This window comes from Raphanus sativus, chromosome 2 (assembly GCF_000801105.2).
Source record: "Raphanus sativus cultivar WK10039 chromosome 2, ASM80110v3, whole genome shotgun sequence".
NCBI lineage: Eukaryota > Viridiplantae > Streptophyta > Magnoliopsida > Brassicales > Brassicaceae > Raphanus > Raphanus sativus.
The window spans coordinates 24,431,962-24,449,358 of NC_079512.1; the positions used below are offsets into that span (position 1 = coordinate 24,431,962).

The 17,397-nt window shown below is 32.1% G+C and overlaps 3 protein-coding genes and 1 pseudogene across 3 annotated transcripts; 2 read left to right on the forward strand and 2 right to left on the reverse strand.

The window, feature by feature from the left end:
* Positions 1-1,229: 1,229 nt before the first annotated feature.
* LOC108840991 (heavy metal-associated isoprenylated plant protein 13) lies at positions 1,230-2,073 on the reverse strand. The gene is made up of 3 exons (XM_018613783.2): positions 1,964-2,073; positions 1,738-1,813; positions 1,230-1,662 (listed from the first exon to the last, which is right to left on the reverse strand). Exons 1-3 carry the CDS (start codon positions 1,973-1,975, stop codon positions 1,346-1,348), a joined length of 405 nt encoding a protein of 134 aa, XP_018469285.1. The 5' UTR covers positions 1,976-2,073; the 3' UTR covers positions 1,230-1,345.
* Positions 2,074-4,939: 2,866 nt separating this feature from the next.
* On the forward strand, positions 4,940-5,900 carry LOC108838636 (non-functional pseudokinase ZED1-like; annotated as a pseudogene).
* Positions 5,901-8,337: 2,437 nt separating this feature from the next.
* On the reverse strand, positions 8,338-9,338 carry LOC108840994 (heavy metal-associated isoprenylated plant protein 12). The gene is made up of 3 exons (XM_018613788.2): positions 9,299-9,338; positions 9,048-9,123; positions 8,338-8,905 (listed from the first exon to the last, which is right to left on the reverse strand). Exons 1-3 carry the CDS (start codon positions 9,302-9,304, stop codon positions 8,664-8,666), a joined length of 324 nt encoding a protein of 107 aa, XP_018469290.1. The 5' UTR covers positions 9,305-9,338; the 3' UTR covers positions 8,338-8,663.
* A 6,686-nt stretch (positions 9,339-16,024) lies between these two features.
* LOC108840378 (non-specific lipid-transfer protein 4) lies at positions 16,025-16,811 on the forward strand. Its single transcript, XM_018613211.2, has 2 exons — positions 16,025-16,441; positions 16,589-16,811. The coding sequence occupies exons 1-2, from the start codon at positions 16,113-16,115 to the stop codon at positions 16,596-16,598; spliced, it is 339 nt and encodes a 112-aa protein (XP_018468713.1). The 5' UTR covers positions 16,025-16,112; the 3' UTR covers positions 16,599-16,811.
* The last annotated feature ends 586 nt before the right edge of the window (positions 16,812-17,397 follow it).

Consider the following 17,397-nt stretch of genomic DNA (forward strand, 5'->3'; position numbering starts at 1 on the left):
TTTATTTAATCTTATTTCATAGTACTTTCTTAAAATTATTTTATTTTTAATGATTAAATTTATATTTTTTTCAAGTAACACAGTTATTTAAAGTTATTTAAATGTTTTCCAAGTAACACTCTCATGTTAAACTATTCATCAGTATTGTTTGTTTGGTAATCTGCCAATGTGAAATCCAATTAATAAAATTAAGCTGGAATTGTGGTTAATGGTTGAAAAAGCATTGCAAATTGATCAACAAATGCAGCGGATAAGAATAAGTGAGTGGATAGAACGAAATGAGAAAATAAGGTCTAAATATGGGCTTACTAAGCAATTCGACCAACTTTGAAGTGTTCCTCTTAAACCGTGTCTGAGAAAAGATTCATTGAAGTGTCATCCTTGTTTCATTGATCGTTGTTATTCATTGTGCGATCTCTTGTAAGGTCTAGCTACCTTCACTCATTGGTCGTTCATTCCTTACCATGCGTGAACGGTGAATCTCAACGTAAAGAGTGTATGTCACGTTATGCTGAGTATTCTTCAAACCTGGCTTGGGACCATCCTCTTGAAAGAAATGCACATCTTCTATTATCCTGCAATAATGCTGAATTGCCTTCCCCGATAAAATTATTACTAGATGATTAAAAGTACAAAAAAATTTAAGAAAAGCGTATGCATTGTTAGGATCGTCCAAGTCCATATTTAACTCTTTATTATCCGATTAATATGATATTGTCCACTTTGAACTTAAGAGGTAAGTTTGCATGAGTTTGTTTTTGGTTTCATTTCTATAAGTTCTCGTACTTAGAGTTGGACATCTCTTTATATATTAGATTTTTTTTGTCTAACTTTCAATTTGAGAATTAAATTGACATCTCTCGTTCTTTCCCTCAAAACTAAATACCATATTCATCTTGTATCCTTCCTTCCAACGAATTGAAGATGATCCTCCCACAACTGAACTTTCACCTAATTCGATGGTTATCATTCATATTTTGAAGGATAGTTTGGCCTTTCTTTGTCAAACCGTTCTGATACCAATTGTTGGGATTGTAAAAACAGTGTTTAACTTTATATTATGATATTGTTCACTTTAAGCTTAAGAGGTAAGTCCACTGACATTTATTTATATATTAGAGTTTCTTTTTTCTTTGTCTAACTTTTAATGTGAGACTTAAATTGACATATATCGTGCATTACATTTTTATCATACAGAAATTGTATTTTTATTATAAATAAACTCAATATCACAACTAAAAATTAAGTATTTCATAGAAATTGAATTAAATAAATGTTCCATTGACCAAAATTGATTTTTATTAACATCAACCAAAACTGAATTTATTGAAAGAGAACTAGAAAATTACATAACCACACAAGTATTTGGTTCCTCCACCACAACTCTGTAATTATCGTATGGTTGATAGTAAGAATTTGCATATGAATATTGATATTGGTACGGGTGGCTAAACTGTGTAACTGGAAAGGCAACAATTTCGGCGGGTTTAGCTGGAATCGGTTTCTCCGGTTCAGGCTTTTTCTCAGGTGGTTTAACAACTTCAACCGTAACGAGTTCTGCATTACATATTTTCCTTAGCTTCTTCACGATAACGGGTACATCAACTTCACCAACTACCGTCATTTTCCCGGTTTTATCATCCATTGCTATCGATGTAACCCCTACATTTTTTAACAATTTGCCAACTTATTAAAACAAATGATCATATTTTAAATGTTGAAGTTTATAAAAAATACCTGAAAATTTAGAAACGGTCGCCCACACTTTCTTCCTGATTCTTTCCTCGTGAACACTCAATTGCAACACAGATTTCTGTCAAATTGAAACCAGAGATCAGTTTTGCAAATTGTAAAAAATATAAGTATAGTTGATCAGTTTCTATATATAGCGATCAGTAAAACATTAGTACATTATATTTTAATTATTTCAAGAGCCAATATATATATGAAAGAAAGGGTGTACCTGGGACGTCATAGCTCAAGAAAACTATTGAATAGCTTCAGAAATCTCCGATATATTTTTAAAGAGAGAATGAGAAGAGATGTAAGTTGAGATGTTGAAAGCTTCTTGATGACAATAGCAAGTCCAAAGGTATCTATTATATATAGAGATTACAAAGGAATATGCGTGGAATTTAATATATGACCCACAAAAAGACTTTTTTTTTCTTTCTATTTTTAATAATAAAAGCACTGCAAAGGACAACAAAAAGAGTGAACGAGGCAACGACGAAAACAACAGGAAGATGTGTCACTTGCTCATTATTAGGCCGCGTTAACGACTTGGACAACGGTGATTTTTGACCCCGTTGACATATTCCGTCACGTAAGACACATATATCAAAACGAACACTGAAGTGAAATCTAACTGGGACTGAAGTCAAAACGGTTTCCTTTTATAGATTATAAAGATGTTGGGTTTTCATTTGTTTGTCCTTAAGTTGCTTTTTAATCCTAAGAAAACATAGATCTGAAAGAAAAACACATATCTAAAAAAATATATATTTAGATTCTTGTTTCATGTTTACTCTGTATAATTTTTAAATATAACTTTATATTTAAAATCTGGTATTTTTCTAATGAATGATTTTGTTATGTTTTAAGTAACACAAAAGAAAATTGTTTGACACATTGAAAGGACCCAGAATTGGAACTAATACAGGTGAGTTCATTATTAGCAAAGGATGGCTCTTTTTATATCATGTTAGACTATTGAAACATTTTGTTTCCGCCTAGTCATTGATATAGAAAATTGTTGTGTTTATTTGGCTGTGTTGAATTATTCTGGTCATTTAATTGAGCGATGTCATACTCGGAGTAGCTGACTAGCTTGATTTGAAACCAGAATTCTCACATAAGCTATAGACTGAAAAGGTTCATTTAAAAAATATAGTCGTTTATGAATTAAAGTTTCTTAACAAAGCACTGGAAATCTCAGATTGCCACATATAAGAAATGGTGGAATCTCCAACGGATGAACCTATAATATAGACCGTGAATTTTATTAAAACATTGTTTAGTTAATAAGAAAATAAGTTGGAATTGCAGGTTGTTGATTGAAAAACAAAGTTTTTTTTTGAACACGAAAAACAAAGTATTTCCAAGGGATCAACAAATGTACTGGACAAGAGTAAAATGTCTCGATAGAACCAAATGAGACACTGAGGATTATATATGGGCTTACTGAGGAATTCTGCAACTTTTACATTAAGGAACTTACTGCCTTATTTCCTTGGCACAACTGAGAGTTGAGTCTTAGAGAGAATTGAAAGAATACATAGATGCTACAGATCTCTTGAAATTAGGCAGTTGACTTCGATTGCCAGATCTTCACAGTTAACAAAAAAAAATAAAAAAACCAAAAAAAAGAAAGACAGATGAAACATCTTCACAAGATCCCATCTCCATGATCCTCATCCTCATCGTGATTATGCTTTAAAGTTTCCTCCAGTGACAGTGAACATTACTTATGACAATATCAAAACTCGCCACCATCAAATTTTTTTTTTTCAGAAACCGTCAACAAACATCACAATTAGGCATGCGGTCTTTATCCGACCCGAATGGGCCGAACCGATCCGAACCACATTTTTTGGTTTTTGGTTCGGTTACAGTTTTCAATTCGGTTTAATTCGGTAGGATTTTAAAAAATAATTTTGTTTTTGGTCCGGTTTTCGATTTAAAAAAAACGAAAATATCCAAAAATAACCGAAAACCGAACCAAAATTAGCAGGAAAATCGAAAATATCTGAATTTAACCAAATACCGAGTTTAGCCAAAAATATTCGATTTTTAAAAAGAAAATTAAACCAAAATTAATTGAAAACCAAAAGATCGGTTATTTTCGGAAGTATAATTGAAAACCCAAAATAACCGATAACCAAACTGCAACAAAATTTAATTCGGTTAATTTCAGAATTTATTTTCAAAATTTCGGTTAACCGAAAACCGACGGTTCGGTTTTGGAAAAACGAAATCGCAGGGCTAATCACAATCATTACATGAAAATATATTGTCATTTGATGATTGTCATTTAATAATTTCAATTCTAAGTTCGAAATTTTAATTTTAGATTTATTTTTGAACTTTTAGAATTTTTAGATTTCAAAATGATTTTAGATTTATAAATTTAAAAATAAAATTTTGAAATTTGTAATATATTTTATCATTTTTTTATATTTTAAAAAATATTTTATTTTGTTTTTATGTTTAAATTTCAATTTTTGAATTTTTAAATTGTTGAGTTTATTCCAGTTTTTCAAAATTTTAATGTATTTTTATTATTTATTTATCAACTTCAAAAAAACTGTCACGTTGTCATTTTAACCTAGAAAATGAATAGTACTTGTTATCTAAAGAACAAATAAACCTCTTTGGAGGTTTGTTATGATAAAAATATCACTTAAAATTTTTAAAGTGCTAGTTCAAAAAATAATTAATGTTTAAAATGCATGTATGTGTAGCTTTGAGGGTTTTTGAATATCAAACGCTCGATATATTATGCTATTATGGTGAATAAACCACACGTGAATAAACTCATTCTAGGTTCAAATTAGAATGTGACAGTTTTAAAGTTGTTTCATAATATGTATTTCTCTCACATAAACCACACGTGAACCGTATCATAGTTTCTAATATGTCTGTCTCTCACACTATTTAATCCATTATCACCATCCTAAGCCTAAATAAATGTGGTTTAGAAAATGCAGAAGAGAAAAAAATCTGACCATTAGTTATTAGAACCAAATTTATATGTAGGCCTCTTAGTGCTAACAAGGCCTAACTAGAAATCGTGCGACAAAATCAAAGAGTATATTCCGTTGACTTGATAAAAATGTCATACCGAACCACAGCCGACCAAAGTTGACTTGGCCTGTTCGTCTCTCTTTTTTTTTTCTTGCGATCCATTTCTTACCAATCTCATATTCTGTGTTTAGAGATGTTGTGTTTGTTCAAGAGGAAGAAGATAGAGGAGCATTTCTAGAAGAATGGAAGCTTGTTGTTGGAGGAACTCATTGCATCTTCAGGAGGTATATACAATCCCATCCGTACGTTTTCTTCCCACCAAATTATTCAAGCCACACAAACCACTTCGACTGGCACTATATAGTCTCCGAAGACAGATTCGTGTGGTACAGAGGCATGATTGAAAACAGACTCGTAATGATCAAGACATACCAAGACTGTACCCTTTTTGAAGCTGACAACTTGTATCGTGACATCACTGTCTCATCTTTGATGAGTAGCCATAAGAATGTTCTCAAGATCCTGGGCTGCTGTCTAGAGTTCCAACATCCCATTCTCGTGTGTGAATACCCGGAAAATGGAGCTCTAAACTGTATAAAACGTGCAAGGGATGGACCCACCAGACCATTTCCTTGGAGTTTAAGGTTGAGGATCAGTCTCAGTAAAACTGATTCCAGAAGTAGAATCGAGTGTAAATGAAATGGTTTGCAGAACATCAAGCTATATCGAGCCAGATTACCTCAATACAGGTTTAGTAACGGAGAATGTTGACATCTATAGCCTTGGGATCATCATGCTAATGCTTTTTACAGGGAATTCTGAATATACTTCGGAAGTTGATGTTTATCTTCCTGTACGCCTGTCTATGTTGGCAAGTTGGTGGATCGAGGTCTCTTGACTGGACTGATAGACCCGTCGATGTTGGAAAGTGAGAAACGGAGACATCCCTGAGCATCTAATACCGCAAATGGAAGCATTCATTGAGCTTGCTTTAAGATGTGTACGATTTAGACAAGGAGAAAACGAGCTTCACATGATAGACGTTGCAAAAGAACTTAAGAAGATAGCGAAACATATCTGAAATCAGCTAGATATCTTATGTTCTTCAAATGAGAACTCATTTCCTTTTGAATCTGAAGTATGGAACTCAGACTCCCAGGGAGGAACAGATGTTCATATGACTGTTTTTAAAGATCTTCTGTTTTTTGTTGTTTTGTGTATATGCTTGCACTATCATACTTGAGAGATATACACGTTGGAGATGGAAACCAATTGCGGGATTTATGGATTAAGTATTGTTATTTCGGTTTGGCGCAAATAACGAGTGTTATATTTAGATTGGGCTTTCGGTATTTGAATTGATGGACATAGGGGGTTTAATGCTTTTTTTTTAACGCTGATTCATTATGATATTACAATTATGATATGAGAAAGATTATATAGACGATTCAACAACCGACACTACTATCTGCCTTATGAGATCTACGCCTAACTGCATCACCTGAGCCGTCCTATGAAGATCCACGTCTGACCAGATTAACTTGCACCATGTTGTAGATCTCTTGTAAACTTTTCTTCCCTAATCTGCATAATTGTTTAATGAACCACTCTCTCCGGGACTTGAAACCTGGATTTATCTGCAAAAAATTGCATAGCCTGGGGTTTGAACTCCAGACCTGGGTGTAGAAACCTTTAAACCTTAACCACTAAACTACAGTGCTTCCACTGGGGGTTTAATGCTTAGAAACCAATTTGAATGTCCTTTATATTTTATGATGCGATGAACTAAATGACACCTTATGTTATATATTAAACCAAGCTGTAGTGATGTTGTTCTAGGGGAGCAGAGTATGAGTGTAAGATTCAGCTGGTCCTTCGATCAGAAAACGAGCAAAAGATTTGTCGTTATACAAAAGAGCAGATTGAAGAAAGATATGACAAAGGGATTGTGTATGTTTACAGCTTCTACGGCCCTTCCCAATCGAGGTCTATGGTTTTATATCGTAAAAAGATTTTTGGTGTTAGAAAATAGGATTTTTAATATCTGGTTTTCTTTTTTCAAACAGTATTATCGTAATGCCTTGGCTGCCACGGTTAGTGGTTTCTTTCGGTCTGTGATTTTGACTGCCACAGTTAGTGATTTCCGCAAAAATTTATCTGTGAGTTTTATCTTCATCCGACGACTGGAGAGGCTCAAAAGATTGTTTTTTTTTTTGAACTACAACGGTTAAACCCGAATCAATAATGACACAAGTCTAATCTATGGGTGGAGGTATAATCTACAGATAGATCATGTCAATAATGACACAAGTCTAATCCCCGGGTGGAGGTATAATCCACAGATAGATCCTCTCGTAGGCATTCAAATGAGCCGAAAGCAATGGGCCCATATCCATGTGGTCAATGGGAATCGAACACGGGACCGTATTGAGGCCGAAGCTCTCTCAAATACCACTAGGCTAACCCCACTGGTTAATATTGTTTTGTTATCATTTACCGGTACACAAACATTGTTATTTCTCAAAAGCGAGTTGTGCTAATTGGAAACGATAACAATCATACCTTTCATTTATATCCACAAATTTTCAAGTAAATTTTAAAAATCAAACTTATTCGATTTTTGAGATTCATGTTTAAATCAAGGCATTACAATTTTATTTCGTAAAAAGATTTTTGGTGTTTGAAGATATGGTTTTTAATATCTGATATTTTTTTAAGAACTAATATCCGATCTTCTTTTCTTTCAAATAATATTGTCGTAAAGTCTGGCTGCCACGGTTAGTGGGTTCCCTGAAACTTTCTTTTTTTTTGTCTTCGTCGGATTACTGGTACATTATTTTAAGAGGCTCAGTAGATTGTATTGAGGCCGAAACTCTCTCAAATACCACTAGGCCGTGTGGCCAGTGGGAATCGAACCCGTGACCGTATTGAAGCCGAAGCTCTCTCAAATACCACTAGGCTAACCCCGCTGGTTAAGATTGTTTTGTTATCATTTACCGGTACACAAACATTGTTATTTCTCAAAAGCGAGCTGTGCTAATTGGAAACGATAACAATCATACCCTTCATTTATATCCACAAATTTTCAAGTAAATTTTAAAAATCAAACTTATTCGATTTTTGAGATTCATGTTTAGATCAAGGCATTACGATTTTATTTCGTAAAAAGATTTTTGGTGTTTGAAGATATGGTTTTTAATATCTGATATTTTTTTGAGAACTAATATCCGATCTTCTTTTCTGTCAAATAATATTGTCGTAAAGTCTGGCTGCCACGATTAGTGGGTTCCCTGAAACTTTCTTTTTTCGTTTTCATCGGATTACTGGTACGTTATTTTAAGAGGCTCAGTAGATTTTTTGTTATCATGCAGAAATAACAATGTTTGAAAATATTACTTTTAATATCTGATTTTTCTTTTCAAACAATATTGTTGTAATGCCTCGACTACGGTTAGTGGGTTCCACGATTCTTCTTTCGGTCTGGGGGTTTCATCTTCATCTGAGAGCCGGTACATTATTTAAAAGGCTCGGAAGATTATTCTTTCTATGTGTTTGGCCTCACTTACGCATTATTAAAAGACCATTTCCCAATAGTTCACCATCCAGTATAATATTCATGTTGAAATACACCTAACTTTGAAGTTCTATCAAGACTAATAACTGAAAATAAAAGTATTTTGATGTATAAGTAGACAAATCAATTTTTAAAAACTTTTCCACGTACACCTTCATATACCATGAAGTGGGATGTTGCACTTTTACAAACTATATTTAAATTTTAGAGCATTACAGCAACAACATAGCAAAACCATTGAGTACAAAGAAACTGATGACAAATGACTATAAGGGTAGAATTGGGTACCGACTTGGTCCAATCTTTTTTTTTCTTTTTATGAGATTACGCAACCATGGGGATTTTAGTGGTCACATCCGTTGAAATTATGATAGTAAGGTGGAAAACATGTGGGGATATAGTGACAAATTACTTCTTGGGGTTTCGGATCAGGTTTCGGCTCAGGCTTCTTCTCGGGTTCTTTAGCCGGCCCAACCGTGATTATCTCGGTATAACATATCTTCTGCAGTTTCTTCACAATCATAAAGGCATCAATCTCTCCGACCACAGTTAGTTTACCTTCCTTAACGTCTACCGACTGGACTCCTTACAAATCAAAATATAGTTATGACTTAATCAGTTACATGATAGAATCCTGAGGTTTAAGCTATAAAATATATTTTATAAAAAATAGTAAAAAAGTATTTATATTAAATTAATCATTGCTGAGTGTTCTTGCATCGTGTACCTGATAGACAACAGACTGTTGACATAGCTTTTTGTTTGGTTCTTTCACAGCAAACATCCAATTTCAGTACAGCTTTCTATCATGTAGAATCATACATAATCAGCACTTGATTAGGATAGTAAATGACGTTTCATCTATTGCTAATTTATAAAAGCAAAAAGCCATTTGAAAACCAATATATATATATATATATATATTTTAGAAACTTCCAATTGAGAAACAATATGCTAACAAATGATAAAGAATCGAACCTGCATTTTTTCTTCAACTAATGATTGAGAAATTAAGCATGTCGTGGATTGTTAATAAGCTTTGAAAGTTCCTTCTTATATAAGGACTTGCATTGCATTGCATGCAAGTACGGGACCATATTTATTTATTTTCTATAAAAACGGAAAATAATTGGAACCAGTCATGATGTAAAGACAAAAATATTTTTTTTGTAACATATTTTTTTCTTTCTCAATAATAAGTTTTCATTCACCAAAAATAATTAAAAAGCTTTTCGAAGTCGATTTTCAACCATAGAGGAAACGAAATGATCTAGTAAAAGACAAAAAGATAAAATAATTAAACTCACCGTTTTTCCTTGTCACGTGGAGAATGAAGAAAATCAAGTTATAAATATCTTATAAGCTTTTTCTGTATTCTCCATGCATATATCCAATAATTGCTAAAAGTTTTAAATATAGTTTTGGTGTTTAAATTACCCGTTTTCATATTTTAAAATAAAGAAACAAATTTTATTTGTAATGTTTTTTTTCTTCAAAACCACGAATTATAAAAATGATATACTCTTAACAAAATTGAAACAATATAAAAAATATTAAATTATCCAAAAGATATTATTGAAATTAAATTAGGTTTTTAATTTATTTTTTTGGTCAAAGGTTTTTTAATTAATTGTAGCATATCTTTCTTTTGGTGGAGACTTAAGCCCAGCTAAAAATTGGACCAAGAAAGCGAGGTTAGAGTTGAATGAATCATAATGGACAAGTCGTCCTGAGTGTCCAACGACTATGAATAAATAGCAATAAGTCGTCAAGTGTAGGAATAATTGTGAACCAAGAATTAAAATTTCGACTTCCTAATTTCCATGCAATGCAAACATCAACCCTATTTCGTTTCGTAGTGTAGCGTTGAAAAAAAGATTGTCGGATTCAACTTTTGAGACATAACTAATAAAACAAATCGCTATTACTAATGTAATCGCTAACAGTCTGGCATTTGTAGTTCAGTTTGTCTACGAGGTCGCGTATTGATGTGAGAAAATAACTGATTTATAGTCTTATTTCATATATAAAGATTAGTATATTAAGAGAAATTTTTATAAAATAGCATTTACTAAACTCAAACAAATATATATAACATCTTTGGATTTAGAATTTAGTGATTATTTTATTTTAATTTCTAGACCTTATATGACACCACAGAGACGGCTTCTCTCGTCTGATGATATTAGCTCTGAGAGCATCATTATTGGTGGGATTGTGTCTCATGTCCCTTGGCTTTGTTTTTTTTTTTCCTTTTTTTTGGTCGGTTGTAACTAAGGACCATCCTTTAATTAGGGGTTTTTTTCCCTTTTCTCTTCTTGGTCCTAGTGTTTAGTGGTCCCCTCCTCCCTTAAGGGATGTCTCAGGGGATGACCAATAAGAATGGTCTGAGGCAGAAACTGATCACGGTGGAGTGAGTAAAACCTTAAGTAAGAAACCACCTGATATTTATTCTATTAATTCTTCAACATGTCCAATTGATATTAAGTTATGTCCAATTTAAAAAAATACAAAACCTATTGTAACTGTTTATATTTACATATTAGTATAACTGCTAAACCAATTCTAAATTAAAAAAAAATAGAAAAATCACGTCATCTGGGAAGTTATATCACTCAAAACTTCTAAACTGCTTCTGTTTCTGTTCTAAAACACGTCCTGGAGACTGCTAAATCGCCGACGGTTGGCGGAGCTCTGTCGCTGCAGATTTGGTTAAATCTCATCAAAAATCGGAAAGGTCTTAACTTCAAATAATTTTGATTTTTTCCTCTAAATCTGATGATTAAGATTGGAGCTATCACTTTTTTTCTTAAATCCAATAAAAGTTGAGATGTTAGAACCATCGAACCATAAATTTTTGTCTAGCTGCCATGGATTTGTGTTTTCTACTTCTTCTTCAGGTTGAAGATGGAGACAAAACTGCAATTTTTTATTCATTAAACGAAAATCAAAAAAAAGATAAAATAAGGACAGTAGTTACTTGAACCCGATGTGTTGGGTCATCTAAAGCCGGCTATAACCATAAGTCCAATGTTAAACTTTTATGTATTTACCCTCAATAAAAATTATATACATATATAAAAATACTAAAAACAATTGTGAAACCCATCAACCAAACAAATTTAAAGAATTTTTGCAAATGTGAAACCGTGAACGAAGTCCAAAATGAAACAAAATTATTCTCATGAATTGAAGGCTCATGACAATTAAATGATTTTAAATATATTATCAAATAAATAAAAACTTTATACTGATAAAAATAGTTTATTGTCGGAGTAGTATACTATTTTGTACATATCTTAAATTATCATTAAAGTAACTTTAATCTAAAATAAATCAAAATATAAACTTATAATCAATACTATTAAATTTAGAACATATCTTGATGTTAGTTTAGTCCAACTAAAAACAAGAATATATAACCGTTTATATGCCCATATAAATATAGTTCCTTAACCTTTAACCTTATTTTAAAAAAACACGCCAACAATTAACTGGTCGAAAAAACTACTATTTTTAGGAATATGCAGATAACAACTAACTGGTCAAAAAACAGTTACACAACTTTTTTCAAAAGAGTCCAAACTAATAAGTGGCAGTTTGTTGAATGGACGACAATTTGTTGTTTGTTGCTGGTTATAACTTGAATTTTATAAATATTATATTTCTTGAAAATATAAAACAAAAATATATATGTCTTTTTAAGAAGTTATCATAAGTTTGGTCCAACTATTTGAAAAATCGAATTGCGGGTACGAGTTATCAGTATTTTATGCGGGTGAGTGTGGGTTGGGGGATTTTGGATCGCGGCTACCCGTCGACCGCAAAGTATTTTAAAAAACAAAAATTTAAAAGTAAATATTTTTAAAAATACAGGATTTAAAAATAATAATTTAAAATTTAAATAATGTATAAATATTTTATTATATATATATATATTTATAACAATTAAACTAAAGTATGTTTTTAAAAAAATATATATATATATATATATAACTCGCAGATAACCACAAAATTAAATGGAGTGGGTGCGGGTACAAAATTATTTGTTTGCGGATTGTGCGATATTTTTTAACTAAAACAAAATTTAAAATCCGCGGGTTCGCAGGTCAGCGGGGCGAGTTCAAGCCGCAACCCTACCTTAATCGTGCGTATACTGGATCAACTTTTAAATTGATATTATTTAGTAAAATATATTTTATTTAAAATTTATACACATGTATGATTACAAAAAAAATTAGAAAGAAAAAATAAATATCAAAAATTAAATTTAAAACAAGAATAAACCCGCCCTCTTAAGGGCGGGTCAAAATCTAGTCTCTACTTGAAGCTATTAGAAGGGGAGAACTATGATGAAGTGTCTCAGGTGAGTGAGGCCCACAATGGTTACAGATTACATAGATTGTGTTGTGGGGTTTTGTTTGTACATATGAAGAAGATGAAGCTCACACTGAGCGGTTGAGTTCTTGTTTTACATGTACGCCTTTGGATTAAGGATGTTTGTGTACAGTGTATTTATCTTTAGTTAAAATTCCGTTCGCCTTTTGTCTACCTTTTTGAGCTTTTGTTTAAGCATGTAATAGCCACTGATGGAGACCAAATCTCCTAGACGGGTGTTAGCTTTCCTTTGAGTTTTCTTTCTTACAAGATAATGCTCTACGCTCTTTGCCTTAAAAGAGAAATGTCGATATACATGCAACATCTCGTCTAGATTTCTAATCCACTAAAACAAGAAAGCAAAGTATATCCAATTCAAATATGCATAATACAAGCACAATCCTCTTGAATCACCGTTCTATTTAATATACGGCTCTGTTTATACTCTTTAAAACAAACTATCTTGAACAAAACTTTTCAAGAGTTCAAACTTTATTAGGATAACCTAACCCTAAGCTGAACTCCTCTTTAGTCTAGACTCCAATCCTCCAAACCTATGTCACCAAGTACTTCGCCTAGTATATTGAGTAAGTCAACACAAATGCATGCCAATTAATTATACGAACGAGCATGTCAACATTAATTCACGCCATGCTTAATCATCACAACACAACGGACAACTCCACCATATACACAACGTCAACACCAACATGCTTGATCAACACAAGCTCTGAACAACGGCACATTCCATCAAACACTACATCAACACCTACAAGCACACACATGAAAACTCACAATGAAATTCTCTTTCGCACTTTATGTTCTGAGTTCTACCTTTTTCTTAAAATATGTCTCTTTTATATATTAATTTTAAATTTGTTCTTTAAGTTCTTCCAAATATAATTTGACAAACTTTCTTTTCCGTTTAAACAAATTTCAATTTTTGTAAAGACAAACTTCTTCTCCAAGTAAATCCTTTTGTTTAAAGAAAAACATCCATTTGTTTTCGGTCACATATTCTCTTTCTGTTTCCAAATTCTACTTACACAAGCAATCACAAATTCTATGTAAGCGACTTCACAACTCAACTTCTTGCACAGACGTGAAATACCTATTGTAATATGTCACGAACAAGAAATTACATCTTCAAGATTGTTTCTCAGCGAGCATTTTGGATTTTTGTTTTAAAAAGAATCAACGTCAGAAGATTGCGCAAGTATTGTCAGCCGGTAAACTATACTGTTTGTCTTCTTGAGAGTTGAAGGAATCTTTAATTAAGTAAAATAAAAAGTCCTGGTTTTACTCATCTGCGATGTATGGATATTTTTCTTTGTTTTTTCTACTATCTTGTGTCTTCAACAGTGGCTATCTTCACTGATATGGTTGAGATAATTTCATTATTTTCACATTCACAATTAATTACTAACGCAACACCAAACTATAGCCACCCAAAATAATCCTAGTCGACAAAGTTAGTTTTTTTTTACTAAACAGAGTTAGATTTTTCCTTAGTTAATTAATGGCAAAACAAGAAGGTGGTCCAATGGAATTGGAGAATGTGATATGGTTCAAACCCCACCGGCCACACGGATATGAGTTATTGCTTTCGACTCATTTGAATGCCCAGGAGAGGGTCTATCCGTGGGCTGTACCTCTACCCGGGGGTTAGGCTTGTGTCATCATTGACCCGGGTTTAACCCTTTTGGTTTACAAAAAAAAAAACAGAGTTAGATTTTTCCTTAGTTAATTAATGGCAAAACAAGAAGGTGGTCCAATGGAATTGGAGAATGTGATAGTTGGGAGAGCTCTGATGTTTAATGTTGGATACGCGTGTCCGTTTGTTACACATTGAGTTTAATTAGACGGTATTCAAATTTAATTCGCACAGTACGAACCTCCAATAGCTGATTGATCAATTATTAATTATAGACTTATTCTTGGGTTCACTCCCTAAAGTGAATCTCTAGGTTCACCAACCAATAGGATTGTGTCATTTAAGATTCAATATTTTTTAAAAAATGAAACAAAATATTATCGAATTATAATATACTTTTAAAATAAAAATTAAATAAAAATTATACTAATCACAAAAAAAACTTTTTAATCTAAAAAAAATATTTTCAAAAAATATTTTTAACACTCCCAACAAACATTAAATCTTAGACTTTTGGATAAATCTTAAATTTTAAGATTTATCCAAGAATTTCGGGTTTATCCAAGGGTTTAAGGTTTACCCAAGTGTTTAGGGTTTAGGATAATGATTTAGAGTATAGTTTTTTTGTTGATTGTGTTATAAATAGTTTTTTTAAATCAAAGTTTTATAATATATCCAAAGGTTTACTAAAAGATTTAGGGTTTAACATTTAGAGATTAGTGTTTTTTTGTGGTATTAATTTATTTTTTGAAAAAATATTTATTTTTTGCATTCTTAGTATTATTTTATTTATTTTTACTTTATTTTTTATTTTTAAAACGTAATATAATTTGAAAATATTTTGTTTCCTTTTTTAAATGATGTCAAATTTGAAATAACTAAATCCTATTGGTTGGTGAACCTAAAAGTTCACCCTAGGGGGTGAACCCAAGAATAACTCTTAATTATATGCAAAACGAAATCATTATTTTCTACTCTTTTCATTTTTATTATAAGTAGTTTTAGCAAAAAATTGCTTCATAATATAAATAGTTTTAACATTTAAATGCAACTTTATGTTTATTGAATAGTGTTTGACAAATTAAGTTATGTTGATTATTTTATAATTGGTTGAAGTTATATATTAAATGATATTTTTAATAAATAATTATTTTCTTAATATTAGTATTTTTAGCCAAAACTGCTTACAATTGTAAATAGAGGGAGTATTATGTAGTAAAGATACCATATTTTACGAATGTTCCCATTTCTTAATTAATAGATATACTATTCTGCAAAAACATCCTCCTTTTAATTTTGTGAATGTTAGGAACTTTGTTAAGATAATATAGTCGTTGTTGGCCAAAAAAGGTAAATAAAATTTCACAATGTTAAACATGTTAGACTGCATAAACAGAAAAAAAAATGTTATTACTAAATCTTGTTATGCCGCTCATACATAATCTATCTCAAAACAACAAAACAAATTTGTAAACTTAATAAATTCACAAAAAAATATATGTACATACTAAATATTGTGATACTGTTGTTTAAAGAAACATATTATTTTCGTTATTAGAAAAAACTAGAAGGACTTAATAAAGTAAATGCAAATCCAACTACTAACAATCTAACAAATTCGAGTTATCATCCTTTTTCTCATCTAAAATTCCTATATAAGCTCTATCATCGACTCCAACTTTTCTCATATCCAACAGCAAAACACAAGCTTAAACACAGAAAAGTAAACTAAATTTCCCTATTTTCTTATTACAAAAGAGAATGGCTTTCGCTTTGAGGTTCTTCACATGCCTTGTTTTGACGGTGTGCATAGTTGCATCAGTAGATGCAGCAATCTCATGTGGCACAGTGGCAAGTAGCTTGGTTCCATGTGCCGGCTACCTATCCAAAGGTGGGGTGGTGCCGCCTCCATGCTGTGCGGGAGTCAAAAAGCTGAATGGTATGGCTCAAACCACACCGGACCGCCAACAAGCATGCAAATGTCTAAAGGCCGCTGCAAGGAGCATCAACCCAAGTCTAGCCTCTAGCCTTCCTGGAAAGTGCGGTGTTAGCATTCCCTATCCCATCTCCATGAGCACTAACTGCGACACGTAAGCTTCTTATTATCCTTTTGTTAAGTCCAAATTCAGATTATTTTGTGTTCTTTTACGTGATTAATACTCGATCTAGCAGGAGACTGTGATTTAGTTATTTATAATGAATTACACTTACTCTCGTGGTCGTTTGTATTGTTGCAGCGTCAAGTGAAGTGAGAACTCATAACATCATCCTGAGGATTAAGAGTGCTTGGTCTAGCATAAGTAAAATAAAAAGGGGTCTATGTACGCTGACCTCAGCATACCCTGCTTTGTCTTGTTTTTATTTCGTTGTTGGAAAGTTCGTCATGTTATTTTGTAGTCTTTTGCTCTGTATTGTATCCTGATTATGGTTATGATATGATAATAGTAGCTTACTTATTTATCATCTCCTCTTAAATCTTTCCTCCAACCCCTTCTTGAACACTGATCAAATAGTACAAAAGAAAGTACTATATAATATAACCAACAATTGTGGAGGGCTATCTGTTGTACTATTAATAAGATTTTAATATTTCGGTGCTTCATAAACCATATTGACACCAAAATAAATACCAGAATAATGCTTAAATTTCTAGCCATGAAAACTCAAAAATCAAATAGACTAATTGAACTCCCATTAGTATGTCACCATTTAAATATCGACAACTCACACATAGTTTTTGTTGGATCTAAGTAGTACAATATTACTAGAAATCAAAGATGTAATTGTGTTTCAAAGAAACTTAGACCTGCATACCGAACCGAACCGAGTCAAACCAAACCAACCGAACCGAACCGAGTCAAAACCGAATCAAACTAGCTAGTTATGGTTTATTTCAGTTGAAAAATCCTAAAACCAAATTAACCAAATCGAACAGAACTGAAACTGAATCCATAAAATAACCGAAATGCTACTCCTATTGTTTATAATATTTATGTTAGGTTTAAATATAATAATCTAAATAAATAGATTACAGTTTAATATTTAG

Coding starts and splice junctions, on each gene's coding strand:
- LOC108840991 (XM_018613783.2), bottom strand. Junction 1,663..1,737: donor GACCGTTTCTAAATTTTCAG/GTATTTTTTATA, acceptor TAAAAAATGTAG/GGGTTACATCGATAGCAATG.
- LOC108840994 (XM_018613788.2), bottom strand. Junction 8,906..9,047: donor AACAGTCTGTTGTCTATCAG/GTACACGATGCA, acceptor TTGATTTGTAAG/GAGTCCAGTCGGTAGACGTT.
- LOC108840378 (XM_018613211.2), top strand. CDS start 16,113: ATGGCTTTCGCTTTGAGGTTCTTCACATGCCTTGTTTTGACGGTGTGC.